Genomic DNA, 23,065 nt, shown 5'->3' with positions numbered 1-23,065 from the left:
AAAAGTCACAGTTACCTTTTTTATTTTGTGAAGGAAGCAAAGAAAAACAGAACTTGCGAGATGTAAACTCAAAATTCAGAGGAAAAAAAATCAGAAAAAAAATCAGAATTGCAAGATGTAAACTCAGAATTTTGAGAAAGTCAGAATTCTAAATTTATATCTTACAATCAAACTTTTTTTCTAGCACTTCTGAGAGATATAAACTAAAATCGCAAGATATAAATGCAGAACTGCGAGAAAAAAGTCTGAATTGTGAGATAAAAAAGGCTATTTTTATTATTCCGTGGCTTCCATACTTTTTATAATTTTTTATTTCCGTTTTAGTTACTTTAGTACATCAACTTAAACTGAGAAATAATTCCATGGCAACTTGCGGAAATAAAATAAGTTTAAGTTTTTTTTATATATATATATATATATATTTTTTTTTTTTTAATGCTAATGTTTATTTTTTTTATTTTTTAAGTTTTTTTTATGGTTTAAGTTTTACACTCTTAAAAATAAAGGTTTCAAAAGTGAGTTTTCGCAGTGATGCCATAGAAGAACCATGTTTGGCTCCCTGAGAAACCTCTTTTTATTGTTAAGTACATTTTAATAATCTAAAAAAAAAAAAAACATTTTCCACTTCCACTAAAAAAAAAAAAAAAAAACTTTTGAGCAATGGAAAGGTTCCATTGATGTTAAAAGTTCTTTATGGAACCATATAATGATGCCAATATAACTTAAACCAGTTATTAAGAGTGTAGTTTTAGTTAACTAATCCTGGCTGCAGATACCATCATGGATCATCCAGAATTTTTAAGACTCGCCATTATAGGCTGAAGGCATATTTTGGCTAATGCAGGAAATAGAGTGAATGATAACTCATTAAAGCTTAATATTTTTCCATTGCTTATGGGTTCAGATTGTGAGCTCATTACACCAGCACCTACCAAATGGCATTCCCTGACACTCACTGTCACAGTTTTTGCTGAGTCTGGATTCTGATTGAAATCTGTCACTTCTTTGAGGCTGAACTTTCGTGGCATTTTGAGACTTTTGAGGCTCTGACCGCTGCCCTCATTGCCGATGCACTTTGTCTGAGCTCCTCTTGACACGTCGATTCATTTTGAAACGCTTTTTGTGAGAAACACTCACTGGCCTGATTTAGCATCAAGCCTCTGGCACAGGCAGATTTTAATCTTCCCTGTCAAAAACAAGAACTGGTACTTGAAGCTATGATTCCTAAAGAATAGCCTCTTCAGAATTATTCATGCATAGAGAAACAAATGCTGATGCTAGTTTTAAAATTGGGGACCCTGTCGAGTCACATTCCAATAGGAATTATTACGTTTTCAAACTTCTTGATACCAAGGACCTCTAAAATTGGTGATTCTTATGAAGGACCAGCATTTATCCTGTTAACTGTCACTGGTCAACCGGTGGACCCATTTGTTATTACATGTTTATAACAGTAATATCCAAACCTAAAGTAATCTTGACAAACTATGTATCATTTGAAAGCTTAAAGACTCTAGTTTTCGTATTTGTTGGCTGTTTTTTAATGTTTTACAGAGCAACTGTAATTTATTAATTTGGCACAAGAGTACTCATCAGAGTCAGTGAGCGCGTTCTGACCTTTATTTTGAAATAGCCATGCACATATAAAAATGGTAAAAAAAATAATAAAATGGTTACATTTTCATACCAATAGTAAAAAAATAACATCAATTCAATTTTTTTTGTTTTTGTTTTTTTGAGAAAAAAAGGTTTTTAAAAATGTTTTGAATATAAATTCTGTGTTTGTGAGGCAGTGCGAACTAACACAAGTCCAGGATGTCATTTATGTGATTGTTGTGTCTTGTGGTCCATTGGATGATCTCATTCTGATGGCAAAAAATGTAAATGGCCATTCATTTAACTTAGTCTTTTAGAAATTACATCAGAAGGTTTCTGTAAGAACATTTTAATCATTTTAAATTGCTATGACGGTCAAAGACTTAGTCATTAGCAGTAAGTGACATTCTGATTCAGACTCCATCAGTCCCGCTGAAGACGTCCTTCTGAAGTCAAGAAACTTCTCGTACTGTTAATTACACATTAATTAATCGAGTATCCTTGCAGAAACTTCATTGATGATAATATGATAAAATAGTCACATTAGCTTCTCCTTGTGGCAGCCGAACCATCTGCTTATTTTCTCCACATGCAGCATTGTTTTGAATGCACTGAGTTAATCAATGTAGATCTGGTTTTGGTTGAAAAGGCTGCTCTTGGCTGAAAAGTGCTTAGCTTGGTCTTCTTTGGCGTAGGAGTTGGTTGGTCCTGCTTGCCAGGGTTTGATGATCTAGCTAGTCTGGACCAATGTCTGGAACACTGGTCAGCAACATAAGAAAAAGACTTAAGGTTTATGGGGTCAGAATCTGAAGGTTAGATTGAGATGAATTTCACCTGAACTGAATTTGGATGCCCTAAACCAGTGGTTATCAGACTTTGGTGTAAAACAACATTGGGCATTTATTACTATGTACTGTATTTAAATTGTCCATTCCCTTTTGAAGTCTTTTAACAACAACAACAATAGCGATTATTATTATTATTATATTTAATTAATTATAATTATAATATTATTAATAATAATAATAATTCATCATATTTTACATTGGGTATTTATTCATTTTCTGTTTTCTAACACAGTGCAAATTTCTTTACAATTTCTGCTGAGCTCGTGTATATTGATTACTGTATTTGTGATCATGTGTCTCCAGAGATTTCTATCCGCATCATACTGATGATCAGTTTCCATGGTTACTACACACGTTCACTGCTTTCAGATAATTACCCACATGTTAAATACGCAGTGGTAGTGGCAGTTCATTATGAGGGGACAGGGAAGCGGTGCGTAGGTTTGAAAACATATACAGTGCTGGCAAAGTGCAGTGACAGCTAGCTTTTGTATTCAAGGGCAGCTTCACACAACCTTGAACAGTTTGCATTTCATGGGCCATTTATAGAGGTTTGAGATTGAGTCCCTTGAATAGTCTGACATGGAAAATATTATAAAAATAAAAAAAATTGCTTATTGTTTGGCTTTAGACTAAAATGTAAGGTTGAATTGAGCAAAGAAGAACTATCTTTGGGAGTAAAACATACTGTTAATTTACTGTGGTGTATGATATGACAACAGCCTCCACAGCAAGTGTGTGTGTAAATACAGATTAGTGTACACTATAGTGTCAGTTTACACATACAACCTCACGTGGGTGGTGTTATTTGACTGTGGGTTATTTGATTCCTTCTGTATGGAAACTGTAACTTCTGTCAACAGAAACAGATCTATCGGTGAACATGTTGTTAGTGTTGAGCTTTGGATGTTGAAGGCTGCTCTAGGCACATCCCTAGGGGTGCAGGTACAAGAAGGCTAAGAGTTTGCTTGGGTGGACTGATGAACTATGAAAGCACAATCAGGGATCTCTGCAGAAACCGAAAATCTTACATAACACCAGCAAATTATTGAGTTGGTTCAAAGAGTCTCTTAGAGTTTGGGATATGGATCCTAATACAGCTTCTGTACTTTGGGAGAAAGCATTATGATCACCTAAAATACTTTATAAAAGAAAGTAGGATCACCTAAAATGCTAGTTTATGCTATAATACAGTGTTGATTCATTATATCATTCTTGTGTTTTAGCAGGTGCTGTCGTCTTACAGTCTTCACTCAGGATCTGTCTGTGTGAAATGTCTCTAGGCTGTTGAGGGTGTCAAGAGAAAATCATCTTTCACTTTGAATCACTTGCTAGAAAGATTAGGATACAGGCTATTTTGTGATATTATTAGGCCTGCGCATGAATATATGTTGATCGAGCTCTTACTGTCTTTCATTTGAAATGGTACCATGTGTCTGCTATGCCATGTGTCTGCAAAAGTCTAGAAAATCAGAATGATCTACTCTTAAGAGACCAATAGATTAATATTAGATAGTATGTAATATATGCAATGAAAATGGATGTTAGGAAAGATTTCTATTTCAAATAAATGCTGTTCTTTTAAGCTTTCAAAAAAAAAAAGTATCACAATTTCCACAAAAATATTACCCAGCATTGGGTTGTATTTAACCCAGCATTTTTTAGAGTGCACTGTGTTCAACTTTAATAATAGTTAGAAATGGTTCTTGAGCAGCAAATCAGCATATTAGAATGATTTCTGAAGGATCATGTGACTTTGAAGACTGTAGTAATGTTGCTGAAAATTCAGCTTTGCATTACAGGAATAAATTACATTTTAAAAATATATTAAGTGTTTACTTTATTGTGAATAGCCTTGTAAATGAAAGAATAATTTATCATTACTTTAAGTATGTTATTGTGCTTCATAGAGTACTCAGATGCTTCAGTGCTAAGGATGCACTTTTTTCTCTTTATGGATAAACAGATTGAATCCTCCACCAGGCGCAGGCAGGGTAATTACTCCACTCGTTTATTCTGCGTGTGAATAGATGAAGGGCTATTAAGAGCATTTATGAATGGATGGTGGGCTTGAGATGTGCTTATTTGATCTGAACAATAGCACTGCAGTTCTTGAGAGACTCCAGACAGATTCCATTCAGAGTTTCTGTATTATAAAATAATATTGTTTTTTTCAAGTATTACCCCTTGGCACTTTAAAAGAGTTTCTTTGTTAAATGAGTAAACCGTGCTATTGATTTCCTTTTGGATGTTTCAGGAAACGCTGGTGAGAAAGGGATGTTTCACTTCTTTGGTGAGATGCATTGTTTGGAAGTCAATGGATTAGACATCTATCATGTCATTTGAGGGAATTTTCAAATGGCTGAAAAACTCATGTAATACTCATCACTATTTCAGTTTCATCACTGAAAACTTTCACTGCACAGATTAGTAATAGTGCAATCCTGTTTTACTGCAGTTTATATATCTAAGGGGAGTATTTTTACAGTGTCAAGTGGTTTGATTGTCTGTTCACTGTTTGCTCAAAACCATAATAAAAAAAAGCAAATAAAACAGCTCATAAATCAGCAACTGATGTCATTTTGTTTGCTTGTAGGGGAGGACCGGCCGAGGGAGAACATCGTGGGCAACGCAGATGGACAGGCGATGGTGGGCGGAGCAGGGGTGGAGTCAGGGGCAGGGAGGCAGCGATTACACTGCTGTGTTCGAGTGACAGCCATCCAAGTGCGAAAAGCAATATGGGGCGTGGCCATGGTGATGTGTGTGTGCTCATCATGGGCAGGCTCCACCCAGCTGGCCAAGCTGACCTTCAAGCAGTACGACGCACCGTTCACTCTCACATGGTTCACCACAACGTGGAACTGCCTCTTCTTCCCTCTATATTACATCGGCCACCTGTGCAAGAGTCCTGAGAGACAGACACCAAAACAGAGGTTTAGGTAAGAATCTGGTGAGATCCGTGAGATTGTGTTTATCCAGCAGTGCACTCTGGGATTGCCTTCTTGGTGAAGAATATACAGCTTATTAGGTTCTGGAGCAGAGCGAAATATTAAAACGTAGTACAACTGAAATATCCAACCGTTTTGTGTGAGTATCACAGACATCTGGAGAATCTGTTTAGTGAAATTCCTTTTCTATTGAGGGGGACACCGAGGAAATTCCATGCCGTAAAGCATGAACAGTTTGTCCTTTCCGGGTTTCTCCTTTTATCTTCTGTGCTGAATACTAAGCAGGCTCATTGCTTATTTAAACTGAGTCGTTAAAGGAAAATACCCCTCCGCTCTGTCTAGGAAGACCAAAGTAAAGAGTGTTGGGAAGTAAAGCAATATACTGTTGATTCCAATGCTTCTTTTTATTTAATCATTTAGCAAATGCTTTTGTGTAAAATGCATAAAAGCCCAAGCAATTTATCACACAGGAGAAAACAATATTAGTAGCACTGCAATACAGGATTTGAATTGAAGTAAACCTCTGACTGCATATTCAAGTACAATGTGATTTGAAATAGGACATTTTACTTGATCAGCATTCTTTTGTTGGTTTCAGAATAACAATACTATTAAATAAATCTATCCATAACTAAAATCAGAGAGATGACAAATTAATAAAGTTGTTGAATGTAATGGAGACAAGTAGTGATTTTTTTCATTTGATTTGATTTATTTGCGAAGTCTTTCCAAGTACAAGAAAGAAAGAAAGAAAGAAACTGTACAAGAAAATAAGACAATCATCCCATACAATTAAGGGGGAAAAAACTTATTTCCTCACAAGTCACATTTTTAAAACTTCTCACATTTTATATACCTTCAGAGACTCTGGTCATTTATTCCAAGCAAATGTATATTTTAAAATGTATGTAAAAGTATATGAAAAGGTATTATATGTATAAAACTTATATGGAAGGAAGGGTATTTTTATTGAATTCCCAATTTAAAAAACAAAGTCCAAAATGAAAGGAATAACAATCCTGAGGAAATAAGCAACTCCTGAAAATGGGCAAAATGAAGCCTTTAAACAAAATCATCATTCATACTCCTGATGATGGCTAGCAGACGGAAGTTCATGGACCGGATTCGTGACACTGAGGAACAATAACTCAATCTAGCCAAAGGACCAAATACATGCTTTGACTGAAACACGAATCACATACAGTATATAGACCTGAGTCTGACTCATACCAAAAACACAATGAAGATACAAATTAAATAACCTCATTCAGTAATGAAACTTAAACCAGGACAAAATGCCAAATAATACTCATAATGTTCACTTAAAAACACAAATGTAACCATAATTAAACTAATAGGGAAACTACTGAAAATAGATGTGAACAGGTGAATGCAAACAAGACCGTTTCCTAAATAAAATGGTTTAATTTCCTGTAGAAACAGCATATAGATGGAAGCTATGCTTCATTTCTCTGTTTGCCTGATTTTACCTGGAAGTGCTGCAGTTACTCTTGTGACTCCAGGACACTGAAGATTGCAAAATGTCTTTGAACTGATCTGTTCAGACAGTCATATATTTGTCAAGCACAGAAACCGATAGGTGGAAAAATGCTATCTGACACCGCAAGCATTTCGAGATTTGAGAAATTGTTTATTTTCACTTATCGATGGCTTAAACGCTAACAGACATGGGATCTTCAAGATACTATACTGTATGTCACATAAGAACACAATTCAGGCAATTGAAAAGAAAGCTTGAGTAATTTCTCAGTTGTATTTAAAGTCCATTATCCCACATGGAGGTGAACTGAGGACAGCTCTGAGCATAATGGCCAGAGATGGATGGTAGAAACAAGTAATGTGTGTATTTTGTCTTCAGATCACATCAACCTTACTAACAATGAACATTTTCACTGAGGGAATATAGCTTTAAAAATTGTTTTCAAATGGACTAATTGTCTGCTGGGTGTTTTGTGTGACAGACAAAGATTTTGAAAGTGTGGTAAAGTAAATATGTACTCATTTTGAGCCTGACATTCAAATATCCCAAAAAAATTGGGATATTTTTTTTTTCTTTTTTTTTTTTAAATACACTACCATTCTAAAATTTCTTATGCTCACAAAGCCTGTAAATAAATGATACAAAATGCTATAAAAATATAAATATTGTGAAATAATATCACATTTAAACTTTTTTGCAGTTTTTCAGTGTCATATGTTCCTTTAGAAATCATTCTAATACTGATGTTGTGCTCAAGAAACATTTCTTATCATCACTATTGGAAACAGTTGTGCTGCTTAATATTTTTGTGAAAATGTATTTAGCCCTCTCACCACTGTTATGGCTCAAATGTATAAATACCTCTAGGGGAAATTCCGAATTAAGTATAACCTGGTGAAAGCCACATCCCAAATTTGGCTTGTAAAATAAATTACCAACCAAGTAAGCAGTAATCATTAGTTACAAAACCCCAGATCTCAGATTAGAAAAGTGTTTTAGAGCATGTGACTACAAATGTGACTACAAATCCCAATGTAAATCCACAAACATGGCTCTGCAAATTAACTTGTTTTTTTCAGGAAAACCACAAGAATTGTACAGAATTTATCAAACTCAAACTTTTCTGCCTCGTTTCTATTCTTCTTTTGAAATAATTCAAGCAAATCAGCAATTCAAATCATCACAAGTCAAATCACCACAATTGCAACCCAAACACTAACGTTATAATTCAAATAAATGCCTAATCCCCCCACATATAGTGAAACCATATTGAGTACTCACAGATCCAGTGATGGGGAAATTCCAAAGACACGATGCAACAATGAAGAAAAACAGCAAATCCCATCGTCATTAGCACAGTCCATGAACCATCCCACAAAACGATGAATTGGATTACTAGTCCAGGTGAATCCTCCGTCCCGGGATGCAGACAGGCCCGATCAACAGCATAGCAAAGCAACTTGGGTCTCTCACCGTCATCTTCTCACGCTGCATGCACGTGCTCACTTTAAGTTCACGCTACTCTCAAATTTAAAGGGTTAGTTCACCCAAAAATGAAAATTAGCCCATAAATTACTCACCCTCAAGTCATCCTAGGTGTATATGACTTTCTTCTTTCAGACGAATCCAGTCGGAGTTATATAAAAAATTGTCTTTGATCTTTCAAGCTCTATCGTTGTACTCAGCGGGAGTTGCATTCCTTCGGTTCAAATGACGTGAAATAAAAAGCACCCTTCCACAAAAAGACAATTTTTAATATAACTCCGACTGGATTCGTCTGAAAGAAGAAAGTCATATACACCTAGGATGCCTCGGGGGTGAGTGAAATGCAGCCTAATTTTCATTTTTGACTGAACTAACCCTTTAAGTTCCATTTACGAGCTCAGTCTTTTCGTTAATCAGTTCCATTTCGTAACAGTATTTATCTGTTCACAAGCAGAAATCTCCTCTTTTTACGGTTGTTTCCCCCCACCACCCAAAGCGTTGCTTACTTTTTCTGTAAGACCCCGCCCCTTGAACTCTAGGGGTCACACTAAAAACATCTAATTGGTTCACAGAAACATTTTTTTAAAGAAACAAAAGACATTTTCTGTTTGTTCACTTCAATATCAAAACCTTTGTAACTATAAAATAGTTACAAAGTTACAAAGGACATTAAAGGGTTAGTTCACCCAAAAATGAAAATTAGTCCATAAATTACTCGCCCTCAAGGCATCCTAGGTGTATATGACTTTCTTCTTTCAGACGAATCCAGTCGGAGTTATTTTAAAAATTGTCTTTGATCTTTCAAGCTGTTTAATGGCACTCAGCGGGTGTTGCATTCCTTCGGTTCAAAAGACGTGAAATAAAAAGCACCCTTCCACAAAAAAAAGTGTCTCACACGGCTCCGGGGGGTGAACAAAGGCCTCCTGTAGCGAATCGATGCGTTTTTGTAAGAAAAATATCCATATTCAAAACGTAATAATCACTTGAATCTAGCTTGCGCCAGCAGTTGTACACAGAAGCAGCTCCGGGAGCATGACGTATGAGGTCAGCGCTGCGCATGCGCCGGTGCGTCTCGTGAAAACCAACGTTTGTTTACAGGATCAAAAGAAGCAAAGTTTCCTTACTTTAGCAAAGGAAAACAAGTCTCCTCTTAGCTTATATCGAAATCCTCCGACATTCTTCTTTACAAATCCTCGTTTTGTACTTCTAATTAGTGACCGTTGTTTTGTTTTGATCTCTCCCCTGCGCTTACGCGTTCGTCACTTCTGAGTGGCACATGCGCAATCGCCGACGTCTTACGTCATCCGCCCGGAACTGCTTCCATGTACAACAGTGCAAGCTAGATTAAATTGATTATTACGTTTTAAATATACAAAAACGCATCAATTCGCTACAGGAGGACTTTGTTCACCCACCGGAGCTGTGTGAGACACTTTTTATTAAGGATGGGCGCTTTTTATTTAACTTCTTTTGGACTGAAGCAATGCAACACCCGCTGAGTGCCATTAAACAGCTTGAAAGATCAAAGACTATTTTTAATATAACTCCGACTGGATTCGTCTGAAAGAAGAAAGTCATATACACCTAGGATGACTTGAGGGTGAGTAATTTATGGGCTAATTTTCATTTTTGGGTGAACTAACCCTTTAAGGACAATGACACTTTCCATATGAACAAGTGTCAGTGATTCCAAAATATGAATCCATATTCATTTCTATATATAAATATAGAAATGAGAAAATCTCAATTTAGAAAACACTTTAAGGATGACAGCAACACTCCTATTAGTAGACCCAAGCTTGAAAAGGGCTCTACAACCGTCACTTTTGATCAGTTTAATTCATCCTTGCTGAAAAAAAGTAAACAATAAATGCACTGACCCCATGGTTTTGAACGGTAGTGTACATAAGGCAAATCAATTGTGCATTATGTGTAGTGGACAATAAATTAATAATGTTTTATCTCTGTGGTATTTCAGAGAGTGCTGTCGGTTCTTCGGAGACGATGGACTGACGGCGAAGGTGTTCTTTACTAAAGTGGCCCCTTTCGGCCTGCTGTGGATTATGACAAACTACCTGTACCTTCAGGCTCTGAGAAAGATCAACAGCACCGATGTATCGGCCCTCTTCTGCTGTAACAAAGCCTTTGTCTTTCTGCTGTCCTGGATCGTACTGCGGGATCGCTTCATGGGTGTCAGGGTGAGTGAGTGGATGGATGGATCGTTGGATAGATGGATGAAATTCTAGATATTTATTTGACATGAGTGTTGCTAAAAGAGTTTAATGATGGATGGATAGATAGATGTCCAATGTTGTTTTCTCTGGATGTCTTCTGCTGTCTAATCCCATGAGTCAGCAGTGCCATCACAATACAATAGTCTAATCCCATGAGTCAGCAGTGCCATCACAATACAATACTTTGCTTTTACAACATTTTCCTGTCTTCTTCCTTTGTACTCTTCCTTTCTTATATTTCCTGTTCCCTTTTTTTCTTGAATCAAAGGAACTAAAGTGCTGTGTAACATTTTCTTTGTCTATGTGTTCCTGTTCCTCCATCTCTCTCACACACACATACATACACACACACACACACGTACACTGCAGTGCTGGGCAGATTTTGGTGAGTCAGGGTGTTTGGACGATCATGGCGCAGTAGAAGTTAAGTAGGTTTCCATATATAAAAAACAATTTCTTATTTCTTGCTTGTGATATTTATGGTGAAATATGCCCTGGACATGTTTCAGGTTTCATATTTACCCATGTGTATTTCTATGTTCTCCTGGAAAGATGATGGTAATATGAATATAGCAACATCCATGAGAATGCAAAACCACAATTTTTCGACAATCTTTCAAACAAAGGAGATAAAACAGTGAGAGTTGGACCAAAACAAAAGGCAGAGCAGGAAAAGAGCGTTAGAGGAAAGCTGTTCAGGAGGGTCGTTGAGTTAGAGTAATCAGTCTTTCTGACGCCCTTGTAATGCTTCTGTACTGCACAATTCAGCTACGCTCTGGAAACATTTTTCATTTGGACACACACACACAACTGTGTATGAAGCAGGCCTGTTCCATCATATATAATGCCAGAGTCATACTTTCTTGAATTCTCATTATCTGTGTATGAAAGGAGAAAGAACAATAAAAAGGACACGAGGACATGATCTGCTCTGATAGAAAATGTATTCATTTATGATTATATCTTTTATAAACCCTCTCTATAATTTTTCATATATTTATTAATTCATTCTTTTAATGTTGCATTCATTCTTTTGGTCATTCTTTTAGATGTTTTAGCTATTGTGATAGATGCTGTAGTCTACAGGCCGTCTTTATGCTGTTTGACGTTAACACAGTGTGATGCCGGTGACCTTTATTTTGTTCTTTTACAAGATTGTTGCTGCCATTCTGGCCATCGCTGGAATCGTGATGCTGACCTACGCTGATGGCTTTCACAGTCACTCTGTTATCGGCATAACGCTTGTAGTGGCCTCTGCATCTGCCTCTGCCCTCTATAAGGTAATCCCGCATCAACAGTCATGACCCTTTTGTTATTCATCAAATGTTTTTCTGTTCAGTCCTGTCGGGGTTTGTGTCATTAAAACTATACTTATCAATAACTGAATCTCTTTACATAGTCATGGAGTGACGTGTCCTTGGAGTGCCTTTGTTTTCTGTAATTGAAATGACCTCACTAATCTATTTGTCTTGATTGATTTGTGATGTACTTTCAACTCCTGCGGTCATCTGAAAAGGACAGATCAATAAGGGAACTGGCCAGAAAGATCAGTTTTAGCTCATCAGTTGACTATCATTTCAAACTTATCATGAGCTAAAAAAAACAGCCATGTTATACCCTTGTTGTCTTTCCTGCAGACATTTGAAATATAAAACCATGTTCTTTTTTTATATTTATCCTGTCCAGTGTTGCCTTGAATCTGTAGTTTGCTAATCTACAAGCTAAATTATTTACGTACAGTCATGCTGGCCATTACAACAGAACTCAACTACACTACAAGCTTTGAAAATGCCCCACATTATATAGTTCAACTTATTTCTGACACAAAAACAATGAAAATATCAAGCATATAGACTTACATTTAAATAAAACTAATTTTTTAACCAAATATGTTTACATATGTTTAACCAAATATGTATTTTGTTACAAAATAGAACAAGTAAAATATGAATACTGTGATAACTCCATATGGATTAGGTAATTGAAATTAAGCATCTGAATGAACCGATTCACCAAAAATAAATAAATAAATAAATAAATCTGACCTGACCTAGTCTTGTTTTTCATTCTTCAGGTGCTCTTCAAGCTTGTCTTGGGCAGCGCCAAGTTTGGAGAGGCGGCTCTATTTCTGACCATTGTCGGAGGTGCAAACTTTGTCTTTATGAGCTTTGTGCCAGTTATACTGTACTTCACACATGTTGAGTACTTCACATCCATAGCTGATCTTCCCTGGGCCTGCCTGTGTGGAGTAGCTGGACTCTTACTAGGTAGATAAAATACTGACAGAAAACAGTATATTATACATATAATATACACACAATTATATCTGACATTTACTGTGCATTTTTTCTTCTTTTACAGCATTCAATATTCTGGTGAATTTTGGCATTGCCATTACATACCCTACACTCATTTCACTTGGCATTGTGCTGAGTGTCCCAGTCAATGCAGGTGAGTTGATTTTCAAAGAAAAAATGTTTTATAATAGCAAACTTGCTTATAGAAAAACTGTATTTTGTGCCACTGACTGATTTAAAGTGATAGTTCACCAAAATAAAGTAATGACATGGCTTAGTGGCATTGTTTGTTTTTCTTTTATCTTTTAATTGTTTTTCCATTTCAAAAATATTTTAAGCTATGAACCAAACCAAGTATCTACAAAAAGAATTGACACATTACAAACTTGAATTTAAAGCAAAATAGTATTTGGAACTTGACAAAATGTACAAGAGTTAAAATGTACTCATCCCATGAAGCACTGAGAATGACGTAATCAATTCAAAAACTACAGTACAAAATAAAAATATTGAGAGTTTAATTTAAAGTAATTGATGAATCAGTTGATGTAAACTGCTACAGACGCTGACAAGGAAGAGAAGAATTGTTGAATAAAGTTGTTATTTTTGCTTTCTTTGCACACGAAAAGTATTTTCGTAGTTTCATAAAATTGAGGTTGAACTACTGATGTCACATGAACTAGTTTAACGATGTCCTTACTACCTTTCTGGGCCTTGAACGTTTCAGTTGCGTTGCTGTCTATGCAGGGTCAGAAAGCTCTCGGATTTCATCAAAAATATCTTAATTTGTGTTCCGAAGATGAACGAAATGTCTTACAGGTTTGGAACGACATGAGGGTGAGTAATTAATGACAGAAATTTCATTTTTGGGTGAACTATCCCTTTAATATATTAGGGGGGATATTATATTACATTACACTGGTAGCTCATTGTATGTCTGTTTTAAAAGATGTTAAAAATAATTTTATGTAAGGAGAAAATGAAAAAGATTATAACATTTGGAAACCTGTTTTTGAATCAGTTGAAAGTGGACAGTTATTGTAACTTCATCTAGAGAGTTTGTGGTGGATGTTAGTGGCTCTTAATGTATTGTATGGTTGGTGTTGCAGTGGTGGACCTGTACACCTGTGATATCCACTTCAACACAGTGCGACTCATCGCTGTGTTCATCATCTGTCTGGGCTTCCTGATGCTGCTGTTACCGGAGGACTGGGATCAGTGTTTGATTGAGCTCGGCACCAAACTCAGAAAGCGGGAACAGCCTGTTGAGCCGGCTGAGACTGGAACCAGCTCAGGACTCAACTGGACCCGACGGGCCAGGACCTCCATTTCAACGTTTTCCCACTGACGCACTCACCTTCTCCCATCCAGTGACTGGATGATACTGGGAAGAGCATTCATTCATAATATTTCTCAGTCAATGAGGTTCCATAGGCCATAATTGACCATAATGCACATTATAACAAAAACTGTCCAAAAGCATTTTTTTTTTTTGCAGTTCTCCCAACTGTAAGTGGATTTGCTTGGTAAGTGGTAAGCTTGGGTCTTTATTTGAAACTCAAGAGCAGGGGTCTCAAACTACCGATCTATGGGTCAAATTTGACCCATGAAATGAGTCAAGTGTTAATAGGCTATCCTTAAATCCAGCCCACAAATCAATTTATAGACTTTATTTTTTACACTTTATTTTTTTTTATTAAAACTTTAATTTAATATTATATTTAATAATATTTCAATTTTATTTTATATACTTTTGTAATTTAATGTAAATTATGTATTGCAATTTATTTTTATATATTTCTTATTCTGCACATGGCTTTTATAGGCCTAAAACTTGAATGTAAAAGAACAGAAAAGTCAGAAAAGTTTGAGTTACATGCATCTATATAAGACTAGATGGCTCTTATTACAATCGATGGAGTGGTTTACACTGGGAGCACTTGTTGTGGCGTCTTCAGTGGATGGAAGATTCTATTTTTGATGCACTACAGCTACTCCAACCTTTTTATTTTGCCTGTCTGATATATATAAAAATATTTTTAATATCATATATGTGGACTGATTGCTATCTATTTAAGTCTTTTTATATTGAAAAATGTCTGATTGTTACGTCAAGGCCAGGTTGTGTTATTTCCAATCTTTTTAATGGCACTGCTACCTGCCTGTGCAAGGAGAAAATTGCAGTTGCAGTAATGCAATTTCAGGCATCATTACTCCAGTAAACATGAGCATCGTGCTAGGTATGAAGGAAGATGTATCCATGCCTCAATAACTGTATATGTAGTTAAAATGTATGGTCATAAAACACATTTGTTGTAACAGTTCAACTGGAAAACATCATGTAGTTTAAGTTTGAGACCTCTGCTCAAGAGACCCACATAACCAATATCTCCACAATAAAGAGTACCTGCTGGTCTTGAGATTGTTTAACTTCTCTTTGGAGCTCAGAGAATCACATCTGTCACTTTACAGCTCACATTATGACTCTCACTGGCGCAAATCACTGCGAGTGCCCAGTAGAACATGTGCCAAACATTAAGAACTGCTACTTGTGCCGTCTTCTTGCACAACAAAGATCTACCTGGCAACAGGTGCATCTGAGGGATTTACCCTCCCAATCTGTGACTGAAGATGTTCTGGATAACGGCAATCTCGAAGGTTTGGGTGGAAGGGCGAACCAGGAATAGCCTCAGAATACCGTGGTGCTGAGGTTGGCTGGGATGCTGGAATAGTGCAGACGTCCAGCTGGCCTCATACAAAATTCTTCTAAAATGTAAACAAAGATATTTGTGGGTTAACAACAGCATCCAGACTGTTTATACTGAAGCTATACTTTGTTTCCATCACATTTTTTCTGAGTCACATGCTAACCACTGTGAGGACACTTCAGGGGCAGAACTGGCAAACCGAAAAGGCAATCTTCCGTGAGTCGTGTTACCGTAAAGGATGCCGTGAGCATCCTGTGAATGTATGAGCATTTCTGAAAAGTGCACCCACGCTATGTGCTTTGCAAAAGGTGGTGACTGGAACTGATACGCCACCTTTACATACACAAAACACATCCAGCATTTTCATAAGACTGCTTTTCTTGAGCACTGCATTGCATTTTTTATCCTTATGAACTATTCCATTGGAAGGGAGTTATTTCTACAGAACAATGCATGCAGAAAATGCCAATAAATGCTAGATGACGGCTTCACTGCCTTTTCTTTGATTTGCAATAGGATCTCATCAGCACTGTCTCCCATTGTCATTGTTACAATGACAATAAATATAATATTGTATTCCTCTGGAATTATTGCTATTGCTATTATATTGATATTATTGTAAACCTTTGTAAGGAATGATTTTTACACTGAAATGCATTCTGATCACATTTGAGGAAAATGACAACAAAAATAAATGAAAACATCAATTTAATAGATCTGCTTTGTCTGTTTTCACATGTACCTTGTAAAACTACACATTTTCTCCTGTTTAAGAATATCAAACAAGCTTATGCTTAAGTTTGTTAGAACATGATTAATTAACAGAGACCAACTGAATGGGTTCAATAGAATTTGTAGAATAATGTTTTAGTATATACAATATATGTTCTGGCAAAATTTGATTGATGAGACAAGCCAATCATGTTGATAAAATCATTTAATATTTTGTCATTTTCTGTCATATTACCCAGAATTAGGTGCATCAGAGAAAAAAATTGATTTGAAGACCTTAATGCAAATTGTTTATTTTTTTCTTCTTTTTTTTTTTCAAACAAATCCATGTTCCAATCCATGTGTAATAATGGTGTAGGAGGAATGAAGAGGAAAATAAAAAGTTTTCAACAAGATTGACAGCACTGAAAACACATATATGGGTCATCAGATCCATAAGCATGATTGACATTACAAAAAATGTGGTTACTGTAAAGCACTTATAATGGAAGAACACAGACCAAGCAGTAAACATTAAAGCTGCAGTCCGTAACTTTTGGCGCTCTAGCGGTTAATAAACAGAACTGCGTGCGTCTTGAGGAAGAACATTGTAGCCGGAGCTACTTCTCTCTGTTTATGTCTATGGCGAATCACGCAGGTACTGGGCTACTACGCAGCGGTACCTACCCGAACCAGTCTAAACAGTCCGAATATAAACACTTATTATAGGTGTACCGAAGTGATTCAGGACAAGCTAAAAACACGGTTTGGAAAATGGATTCATGGTGTACTCGCTTATTATAATACATTTTGAACACAAAAAAGTTACGGACTGCAGCTTTAAAATACAGTGTTTCAAAAGTGTATCTTAAACATGTTGGCATGATGTTGACTAACGTAACAGAAGCTCTTCCTGACCTTGCCCGTTTAAAAGTTATATGTGATCATATAATTTGTTAACTTAAAGGCACAATATATAATTTTTGCGGCTAGAGGGCGTGTATTCAAAATAAACAAAGAGGCAAAGTCATAGTTTGATGACGCAGTGACTGAGTGTGGAATCATGGGAGTTGTCGTCTTCATCCCCACAGCCGAAGCAATCCGACGGGACTCGGGCAGAAATCATGTTCATGGATGAGCTAATGATTTGGTAAGGTAGTAGATTGAAGCAGGGTGAGGCTGAAAGCCGTCGAAGCGAAACGAGGCCGCTGAACGAGCGTGACACACGGCTCGAAAGCAGCGGAGCTTTTATTATGCCACAGTCGACCGCTTCCACTCCTTCCGGTCGTGCGTATGTGGGGGGGGGGAAAGCAGCGCTGTTTTATGATACTAGATACATTTGATCTAATAAAACGCACAACATATTAAAGCGTCTTTGGTGTTTCCATGTTTTCTACAAAACAAAACCAGAAATCGAGGGGTTATGACGTCATTGGCAGGCGACACAATGACACTATGGACACACTCCGTGTCACTAGTTAAAATTGCTTCTCTCTCTGGATTTAAACATTCTTCGATACATTTGGGATAATGTAAGAACACAAGTCAGCAAAATATATAACACTGTTCTAGTGGTTTTTGGATATTTTAATAAAAAAATCTTACAAATTGTGCCTTTAAATGTCACACTATGTAACATGGGTAAAACCAAGTAGCTTTCACACGACAAGCCACAACCAACAGAAATCATGTCGGCAAAGCACAAAAGTTCATCCACATAGTAAGAAGGCCCACCTAAAAAAAAAAAAAGATTAAAAGCAAGTTAAAAGCTCATAAAAACAGGTTTTACTGAATAATTCATACGTGCTTTAACAAAAACTATGACTTTCACTTTTTCTGCTTTAAAACCCTCTGAAACACATAAGCAAAAATAATCATTTCTGAACATATTTGTATCAAATATACATAAAATGATCAATATAACAGTATATAGACTCTATATAACATAAAATCAATATAAACAGAAGTTTTAAAAACATTTTATATAAAATATGTATTATAATGTACATTACTGGTCAAACGTTTGGAATAATTACGATTTTTAAATGCTTTTTAAAAATATGTAATATATACCACGGCTGCATTTATTTGGCTGTTGGGCCGGGACAGGGCGGTTTCGGTGGCCTGCACCAGAGCTACACTAATATAGGGAGTCCAGCACAAGAAGAAAGTGGCGATGACCAAGAACAACCTCAAGACTCCATGATGCTGAGTTTGGTTGGGATTCTGAGGGATACTGCTATGGATTTGAGCCAAGGACGAGTGCAGACATCCACCAGCCAACTTGGAAGACATCTCAGATGGAGCATCTGGAGAAATTTCACCAGGGACATCCGACTGGTCCATCACAAATCTCCCACTCACATGGTACACCAGCCTGGGCGGTGTGAAGGAGTCCATGAATGAGTGTTGGAGATTCAAGACAGATGGGGCCCTGTTACATTGGAGATGTTCTTCCAGACTGTGAATCCTCCTAGCGTGGTACCGTGCAACACGGACAATCTTCACGTAGCAGAACAGGATTGTTGACTACAGCTGACTACAGATGACTACAGCTGGTAGAAGAAATGATAATGAGGCCATTATTACGGTGTAGCTTGGGCTGTTGGCCCAGTTCACTGCCCAGCTGTACACGGGAGCCACAAAACTAATGCTGCTCCATCCAAATAGAGGAGGACAGCTGGTCACCATAGCTTGCAGCCAGATCCATAGCACTTCCAAACCTGTTCTCCAAATTGTGCAGTGGGAATCGTACCGGAGGCAGTACACAATGGAGAAATAACGGTCCAGCACGATAGCGGCGAGTGTTAAGACTGACACGGTGCAGTAGACTGAGGACGTGTAGCCGACATACAGACATAGATCCTTGAAGACCAAGAGAACCAGTACAAAATGATCCAAAATACTGATAAAACGTGATCTTGTGACTTAAAGTTGATGCATTTAATTTTTCCATGCTAAAATAAAGACTGTGGTTCTATCAAACCATTGTTATGTTTTAAGAATGCCGATCAGTTTAGCCCAGCAACTTTCAGTTAATGGCATGAATTTGGGGGCGGGACAACTGGTTTGGTCGACCAATGGCAAAAGGGGGGGAAACTTGTTTGGAAACAGTGACTACTTTTGCAATTCCATTTAGTGGTGCTGGCAGTTGGAAAATCACACACTTCACCTTTAAGGTATAAACATTTGATGTTTAAAAGAAAAATAATATTCAGTAATATTATTGATTTAACTTTACTGACACTATAAGTTGAGAAATAATTTTTGTTCTGAATTGAGCTACACACTAAATTTGCAACATCAAGACTGCCATTGGACTGAACTGAATCAACATTGAACTGAACTGAATCAACATTGAACTGACTAGAGCTGAATAACGACACGTATTGCCTTCTGTAGAGCTCCTTACAGCTGAATTGAACTTGTTTCATAATTCATTTTACAGCATTAATAGCTATTTTCCTGTTTATTAATGTGACTCTGCTTTGAAAAATTCTGTACTGTATAAAGCTCTATGTAAATAAATGTGAAATGTAAAGAATTTCGTACTTACATTGCAGTTGACCCATCCGTTGTTCATAATGGATACTGCCACAAATGGCATTACTCCTATTCCCACTAATGGCCAGATTGATGATCAGGACAGAGGTCACAGTGTGGAAGGTTTTGGTGGCTGCCACAATCACAATGACCAAAATGTTTCCTGACAAGTAATAACAAAAGCACAATAACAGGATAAATACTTTTTTATATGAATATGTACACTGCCGTTCAAAAGTTTGGGATCAGTAAGACTTGTAATGTTTTTTAAAGAGGTCTCTTATGCTCATCAAGGCTGCATTTATTTGATCAAAAATACAGAAAAAACTGTAATCTTGCAAAATGTTATTACAATATAAAATAATGGTTTCTATTTTAATATCCTTTAAAATATAATTTATTTCTGTGATGCTGCTGCTTCATATTTTTTTGGAACCTGTGATACTTTTTTTTCAGGATTCTTTGATGAATAAAAAGTTAAAAAGAACAGCATTTATTCAAAATACAAATCTTTTCTAACAATATAAATCTTTGCTATCACTTCTTAACAATTTAACACATCCTTGCTGAATAAAAGTTTTAATTTCTTTCAAAAAAAGAAAGAAAAATGTACTGACCCCAAACTTTTGAACGGTACTGTATATCGTTAGAAAAGATTTCTATTTTAAATAAATGCTCTTCTTTTTAACTTTTTATTCATCAAAGAATCCTGGAAAAAAAGTATCACAGGTTCCAAAAAAATATTAAGCAGCACAACAGTTTCCAGCACTGATAATAAAGCAGCATATTAGAATGATTTCTTAAGGATCATGTGACACTTTATACTGGAGTAATGGCTGATGGAAATTCAGCTTTGCATCACAGGAATAAATTAGATTTTAATGTATATTAAAATAGAAAAACGTTATTTTACATCATAATATTTCACAATATTAAATGTTTTTACTGTATTTTTTATCAAATAAATGCAGCCTTGATTAGCATAAGAAACTCCTGTAAAAAACATAAAAAATCGTTCTGATCCCAAACTTTTGACCGGTAGTGTATATATGAATAAATATTATAATAATTAACTAAACAATAAATAGTCAAATTTTCATGTCATAATTTTTTTTTGATCATGTGTTAATTCATGGGTGTGATGTCACAAAAGCACAGATGTCTGTAATGTTTAGTAGAGTGTTCACAGTTCTGACGCTTATAGCATGGTATGTTTAATGTATTTCATTTCTATTTTTCACGACATCTCCCCTTTAAATGCTTTATCATTAGGTAACACATTTTTACTTACTAACACATCTTTTGATATTCTTTTTATTATTTGACATTTTTTGCATAATTACCAATTAAAACAATATGCACAAGAAAATAAGTTCTTTAAAACTATTCCTTTTAGCATGTTACAGTTAATACAAATTGAAACAAATCAAAAATGTAATTTATAGCATCATACTAAAATCCTCAGATATGCATTAGAAATCAAATGCAAAACTTTCTCATGTCCACAGGAAAACTCCTACATTCACAGACATTGTTGAATGTTGTTGAGTAGAGTACTGCTCACCCGTCACTGTGCCCAGACTCATCAGCACCATCAGAGTCTCACCATCGAGTTCCTCACCGCCGTCCGCATCTGAAACTCAGCCTCATCTGAATCAAACCACTCCTGAGCAGAGGACTCCATTTAAAAACAATCAATCTGATCAAGTCCGATATGGAAACTCTTTATAAAGAGGTGTCCCGATCTCATATGCATCACAAGCAACCTGGCCATTTACAGTTTTAAATAAGCAAATCTTCCATTATAATGCAAAATGCCTGAGAATATATTCCAATACTTGATTAAACAACTCATCTACACTCGAAGCAGACAGTTTGCTTCTCACTGCTCTCTGGTTCTTCATTTGCCCATGTGAGCACCTGACAGTGCAGTTTAGTATCTCCAGGGTGCCTCCATCAGCCATCGGTTTATCTACAGCGATGACAACATGGAAAATCAAACGCTTGACTTGCGAATTACACAGCAAGAGAAAACAGAGCAGTTGAATATTTGGTTCATTTAAATGGTCTATTTACATAAATGGTTAGTTTCTCAAGGGTTTACAATGGTTACGGATGCAATTAATTGTCACTTTTGCATCGCATTTTCCGTAATAAAATGTGTGGGAACAAATATGATTCACAAAAATATGAATTAAATATTAACAAGTGACTCATTTGGAGACAGAAATGCATTTGAAACAGTTTATTTTACCTAAATTCAAAGCAATAATAAAATATTTCATTTAATATATAATTCACAAATTCATCCAACATCACTTTTAAATATAATACAGAGTAAAAAATAACTCGGAGGAGAGGAAAAGGAACAAAAGATGATAGTGTGGATCTTTTTAATCAAATTTGGGGAATCTTGTCAAGCAAAATGCCTCTTATGACTTATGACTCGATTTGCTTAAAAAACGGAGTACAATGCAACATCTCGAAAATACTGACAGATGTTTTCTGCGAAAACACAGACTGTTTTGTGTTTTATGACCCAGTGTTCTGTCCTAAATGTTGTCGTGTATATTCCCACACCAGCAGGGCGGCGCTCACGTGCACGTTGAGGGAGCGGGTGATGCCGTGCTGAGGAATCTCCACACACACATCCACCAGCTGCAGCAGGTTTGCAGGAATGCCTTCTCTTTCATTACTGTTCAGAGACAGACACAAGCACCAGAGTCATGCATCAGGTGAGTATGTTTATTAAACAATTTGGCTAATTTAATTATGCTTTCTACTACCAAAAAGAGCACAGCAGTCTCTGCTTATTTGACCATGTTATGAGTGGCCATGAAATGACTGGATGTGCAGTGTTGGTTCCTGTGTTTGTTTCAAAGGAAATATGGAACACATATGAACCATGATTTTTGGGCAAAATTTAGAATATAACTCTGTGGACAAGATGAGTCAATATTTTTGGTTCATTTTCCTGGAAGAGAAACACTGTAAATTTTAATATGTACATCTACCAAAAGTTAGTCAATTTTCAAAAATTACTCTAGCATATAGTTGAATAATAAAAAAAAAACACTTCCTTAAAGAAAAAGACTGTACATTTTAATAGATATATATATATACACACACACACACAAAACACTTCCTTAAAGAAAAAGACTGTACACACACACACACACACACACACAGTCTGG

At 36.3% G+C, this 23,065-nt stretch overlaps 2 protein-coding genes and 1 pseudogene across 3 annotated transcripts in view; 1 reads left to right on the top strand and 2 right to left on the bottom strand.

Moving 5' to 3' along the window:
- LOC107736862 (putative thiamine transporter SLC35F3) overlaps positions 1 to 14,556 on the top strand; it is a 52,145-nt gene extending 37,589 nt beyond the window's left edge. For both annotated transcript variants that reach the window (XM_016548221.1, XM_016548222.1), the window contains 6 exons: positions 5,041 to 5,383; positions 10,357 to 10,576; positions 11,767 to 11,892; positions 12,687 to 12,879; positions 12,974 to 13,063; positions 14,019 to 14,556. In XM_016548221.1, the coding sequence (XP_016403707.1) occupies positions 5,041 to 5,383; positions 10,357 to 10,576; positions 11,767 to 11,892; positions 12,687 to 12,879; positions 12,974 to 13,063; positions 14,019 to 14,257 (1,211 nt within the window). In that variant the 3' untranslated portion in view covers positions 14,258 to 14,556. The remainder of the gene's footprint in view (positions 1 to 5,040; positions 5,384 to 10,356; positions 10,577 to 11,766; positions 11,893 to 12,686; positions 12,880 to 12,973; positions 13,064 to 14,018) is intronic.
- A 3,599-nt stretch (positions 14,557 to 18,155) lies between these two features.
- Positions 18,156 to 21,457, bottom strand: LOC107736854 (G-protein coupled receptor 161-like; annotated as a pseudogene).
- A 728-nt stretch (positions 21,458 to 22,185) lies between these two features.
- The window catches only part of tarbp1 (TAR (HIV-1) RNA binding protein 1), a 20,162-nt gene continuing 19,282 nt past the window's right edge, over positions 22,186 to 23,065 (bottom strand). Inside the window, exon 29 of the mRNA XM_016548207.1 lies at positions 22,186 to 22,566. Within this exon, the coding sequence (XP_016403693.1) occupies positions 22,404 to 22,566 (163 nt within the window). The 3' untranslated portion in view covers positions 22,186 to 22,403. The remainder of the gene's footprint in view (positions 22,567 to 23,065) is intronic.

Source organism: Sinocyclocheilus rhinocerous, unplaced genomic scaffold (assembly GCF_001515625.1).
Source record: "Sinocyclocheilus rhinocerous isolate Xijiao unplaced genomic scaffold, SAMN03320098_v1.1 scaffold1214, whole genome shotgun sequence".
Lineage (NCBI taxonomy): Eukaryota > Metazoa > Chordata > Actinopteri > Cypriniformes > Cyprinidae > Sinocyclocheilus > Sinocyclocheilus rhinocerous.
This window is presented reverse-complemented; position numbering and strand designations above follow the sequence as displayed.